Source organism: Sinocyclocheilus anshuiensis, unplaced genomic scaffold (assembly GCF_001515605.1).
Source record: "Sinocyclocheilus anshuiensis isolate Anshui unplaced genomic scaffold, SAMN03320099.WGS_v1.1 scaffold446, whole genome shotgun sequence".
In the NCBI taxonomy this organism is placed as follows: domain Eukaryota; kingdom Metazoa; phylum Chordata; class Actinopteri; order Cypriniformes; family Cyprinidae; genus Sinocyclocheilus; species Sinocyclocheilus anshuiensis.
Window position 1 is genome coordinate 2,616,661 of NW_015544247.1, and position 4,874 is coordinate 2,621,534.

General features: G+C 34.5%; 1 protein-coding gene across 1 annotated transcript in view; it reads right to left on the reverse strand.

The window, feature by feature from the left end:
- Window positions 1-3,466: 3,466 nt before the first annotated feature.
- The window catches only part of LOC107697741 (extracellular tyrosine-protein kinase PKDCC-like), a 6,016-nt gene continuing 4,608 nt past the window's right edge, over window positions 3,467-4,874 (reverse strand). The window contains exon 7 of the mRNA XM_016498578.1: window positions 3,467-4,146. Coding sequence (XP_016354064.1) covers window positions 4,043-4,146 — 104 coding nt within the window. The 3' untranslated portion in view covers window positions 3,467-4,042. The remainder of the gene's footprint in view (window positions 4,147-4,874) is intronic.

A 4,874-nucleotide genomic window follows, 5' to 3' on the forward strand; every position in this document is an offset into this window, starting at 1 on the left:
TAAAAAGACAGTATAAGTCATTATAATCAGTAATTATGTCCCCACTGGATGCAACAAATGCCTCTTTTGTAATGGGTTTTATTGGTTTTGTCTCGTCGCGCAGGGACAGGGCATCACAGTATGGTAAGATACATAACATTTCCGTCACACGCTTGAGGTATTCGGCCAATCACAACGCTCTGGGTAGCTGGCCAATCAGAGCACACCTCGCTTTTTAGCAACGTCATATGACCCCTTGAATTCCAATTAAAAGAAAATGCATTACAGTTTAATTGTATATTAAATGCGATTTATTGAACTTAAGAACACTTATTTGAACAACTTAAGTAGGAATTAAGTCCATTTTTATATTTACCTTCATAATTCTATTGTCTTTGAAATACGGTTAAAGTGTACTGCCGAATGCACTGACAAGCATTTATCGTATAAGCTAATTTAATGTCATTTCTATTAAAACATTATTAAAACATAATTACATTTTTTAATGATGAAGTTGCAAATTAGTACTTTTAAACATATATTCACTTTAAATGTAATGAGTAACACACTACAGTTAATAACTATCATAGCTAACAAAAATATGTTCTGATAATGTTTTGCTAATGTTCCAATTAAGTAATAAAAAGTATTATTTTATTTTTAAATGCTCTCTTTTTTATATTTAAATCCTTTTTTAGGTTATGCAAACATTAAGGGAACATTCCATTTTGTCACTTTGCAAACATTATGGGAACGCTAATTTTAAAAATTCTCTTAACTTTCTGAAACAAGTAGTGAGATTTTAAAAAAAAAAGTTAGATGAACATTCAATTAAACGTTACATGAACAATGTTCTGTATTTGTACTTATTTAAAGAACAAAAAAATATTTATTTTATTAGTATCTAAGTTTTAAGAAACAGTCATGCGAATCTAACCCTTTAAGTGGCCTTTTATTTAATTAATATTCCATTATCTGCAAGTACAGTTTTAAAAATATACTTTTAAGATTTGAAGTTACATGAAAAGAGCACCTTCAAGTGCGCTTCTTTTTCACAAGTGTAAAGAAGCTAAATAATACCATTGATATCAGATTTTATTGTTTATTTCAGATTCAAATGTTATTAAAATGGTCTTGACCAATCAGACTTTCCTCACTGAAGTAGACAGGAGCTGTACTTGTATACCTATTACCTAGAAAATAGCTGCCCAGAGGCAGAACCAAAATGGTTGAGTGAACTGCTTTAAAAGGACTTTGATTATGCTCTCAAAACTGGTACTGCTGAAGCTTATCCTGTATTAGCAGAGTCAATCTACACAAAAGTCAGAGAACTGAATCCTCCACAGAAATCTCTTGAAGTTCCTCAAGGCTTTACGTACACAAATGCAACATATTTTTAAACCACAAGCTCTGACTTGCTTTTGGGCTACATATAATTTCCAGATGGAGGTCATGAATAAGAGTGATAGAAATAAATTGAGGGAAACAAAATGGCAGGGAAAGAGCAGGGTGCAATAACAATCCACTTCAACGCCACACAACTTCCCGGCTGTCTGTTAAGACCACAGAAGCACAGAGCCCCACTATGAGACACTGGGAGGTAAGGACGACAGGAATCTCTATGTATCCTTACCCAAAAAACAAACAGCAGAAATGTACAGTAAGTTTTGTAACTAATGCTGGGGTGTGGGCGATGCAACTGTGATTCAGACTGCGATTCAAGAGCCAACACAAATAGAGAGAGAGAAAAGAGAAAACAGCCACAAGTTGCCAACATGTTCTTTCATTCTTGACATTGTAAAACATATGTAGCGCTTTTCAAAAAGCCTAGAGTGTGTTTTAAACACTGTAGTGTTTCCATCTGTGTGCTGTGATGCATGTATTTTTGAGATTGGCCAAAAGCAGCTACAAGTCATGTCTGCCATTACTGTGTCAAAGTGCAAGCCAAGAAAAACACAGCAGAATCCAGAAATGTAATTGTGGGATGAAAGGTTGCAAACCCCATTTGATGACCGTTATATTTTTTCGACTTTAAAAGCACACTGGAAGCCACAAAATAAGTGTAGTGGCATCACTGTAAGAGTCAATGACAAATAAGTGTTTCCACGATAAATTAAAGGAACAAATCTTTTAAAAATCGAGTTTAAAACACGTGCCAAGTTTTTAAAAATGTATTTTTTGTATTTGTGTTGATTTCATATAGCACTGAAACACATTTACAAAAAGGTTTACATTTCATGGCTCTAAAAATGTCGTGATGATGAACTGAAAAATAATGTGAGTGGGTATATATAATTTACTTAATATTATACATTTTTTGCAGAGTGACATCATACAATGCAAACTAACCATCTGTTGTCATTAAAAGGTAAAATTATATCCAAGATTTATTAACGTTGACACATAGTCATGAGGGTCTGCAGGGTCCTATGATATCATTTCCTGTTTTTTTATGTTTTTTCCCTACACATTAGTCACACCACATGACTTTGACTTAACAAAAGTTTCAAATATTACAGTAATAAGCAATAAAGAAGTTTTGTTAAAATATATACATATTTTCTAATTAATTTTACTAAAAGATTACATCAAACCACTTAGTTTTATTTTCTTTTTTCTTATTTATGATATCAGGAAAGGACATTTTTTATGTCCCCTAAATAGTAAAAGAAGTGTATTCTAATCATTTTGTGTCAATTGCATATTAAACCCAAACAAAACGTGACCATCATGTCACTGACCCGTAAATCACATCAACATAAACAGCTTGCGTGGTGAGTAAACTTCTGGATAATTCTGTCACTACTGATTTACTCTGCATTAAGTCATTCTCATGTCAAGTGTTTCAGATAATGTAAAATAATTGCATAAGATCTTATCAGTGGCCAAACCCCAGGAGCTCCAGGGCAATGCAAGAGGGACAATGGCTTCCACCTAAACATTCCTTGCCCCTGAAACCATAGCTGGGCTTATCTGTGCATATCTATGTAGTCATGAATGGAAACCCCTAACTAGGGCAGATGGCAGCCCCATTCGTGTGCTAACAGCAGATTTACTTTAATTGTTCTTAATGCTCCTTTGTTTTTGGGCTCCTCCATGAGAAAGGGGCCTCAAACAAGCTGCATTTACATGTAACAATTAAACTATAATGACCCTGCAAGTGATTTATTGGTATGCGGTAGAAAGGTTTTGTGTAAACTTTGTGCTTGGAGGTCTCCTCAGAAATAGCTGGTGAAATGCAAGCAGAGGAGAATGGAAAGACCGACAGTTGATTTCACACCTGAAAACTAAGTGAATTAACAGAAAGCACTGATAACATTCAGATGGTAATGCGATGTAGTTAATGCAAATCGGAAAACACTGACTTTTCGCTTATGTGCTAAATAAACTGTGCTTAGTAATGAAACACAGAGACAAACTGTGAAAAAATTTATTTTATTACTTAGTTTGAATTTTAAAAAAAGGTATTAAAATAAAACATAGAACGTAGAACGAACATGTCCACACAAATAACATTAAAATCTCTTTCTTTGAAAGAACAAGAAAACGGACACACCCATGGGATGAAGTCTGGCATTCTTCTGATATATCTAGCTTTCTATCAGTTAATGCAGAAAGGACAATGGCGCTCACCATACATTCCTGCGCTTTTGTGGTTTCAGCACTTTTCCTCCTATTGACACGATTCTCGGCAAATACTGGCATCCAGCAAAACGCTGCAAACTACTGGCCTCATTAACATCAAAGTAAATCTGTGAAAGAGCTTGTTTTCTTTTTTCCTCCTGCAGGCATCAGCCAGTGAAAAATAGGTTCAATGTCCTTGCAGTGGACCGTGCCATGTGAACGTAAGACAGGAGGAACAGTTAGAAAGCTGTATTTTTCTTGCTGCTTTTTTTCTTCAGGTTAATTATACCTGAAGGGAAATCCTTTTAACCGCTCCTTGGCAGCGTGTAGGATTGGCAAGAAGATCAAACAGCCATTGATTAAGATGCCTATAAATATAACACATTCATTTGTCTCAAAATTTTCCCCTTGCCCCTCAGTTCCTCTGGCTTTCTCTTTCTCAAAGCACTGCTCCCGAGGCTTTGACCCTCCTCATGTACACTGCTGAGTTCACATCTGGAACCAGATGGCTGAAGCCACTTCTGAAAGAGGCAAGAAGTCGACCTGCAGACAAGTAAAGGCAAAGAGAGCCTTAGGTTAGACACAGCCTGTTCCAAACAGACACAAAAGTCATGCGTTCAGATGATTTATAATGCTGAACAGAGGCAGTAGCCGCTTTATTGAAGGCCTGCTCATCAGACAGATATTTATTTGATGTTTCAGAGGTTTCTGTGCTGTGTTTTGACAAAGCGAGGCAGTTCTGAGGATTTATTGCTACCATTTTCCATATAAAACACATTCATTCTCAAATAGCACACCACGAAAATCATTACTTTAATCATTATTTTGGTTTACTTGAGAAGAATACTGAAAAGATATGAACTGCATTCAGAGTATATCTTTAAATGAATTTTTTTCAGTTTTCTTATCTAGATTGTGTTGTTGTTTAAGCATAAATGTAACAAAATTGGTAAGGATCATGCTTTAAAAAACAGTTTTTTAATGTATAATTTTTCAAGGTACATTATCTGAAAGTCTTATTGATCTTTTTTGAATTAATTGGTTTTAAAAAATGAAACACATTGTTTAAATCAATACATAAATCTAACAAAACTGAATGTTTTGAAGTTTATTCATAAAACAAAAGAATATTGCCAAAGGGCTATGTAAATATTATACACAATCTTTCAAAAATGTTTTACAAAATAGGTTTCTTGTTTTAAAGGGGTCCTATTATGCTTTTTCACTTTTTCAACTTTAGTTAGTCTGTAATGTTGCTGTTTGAGCATAAA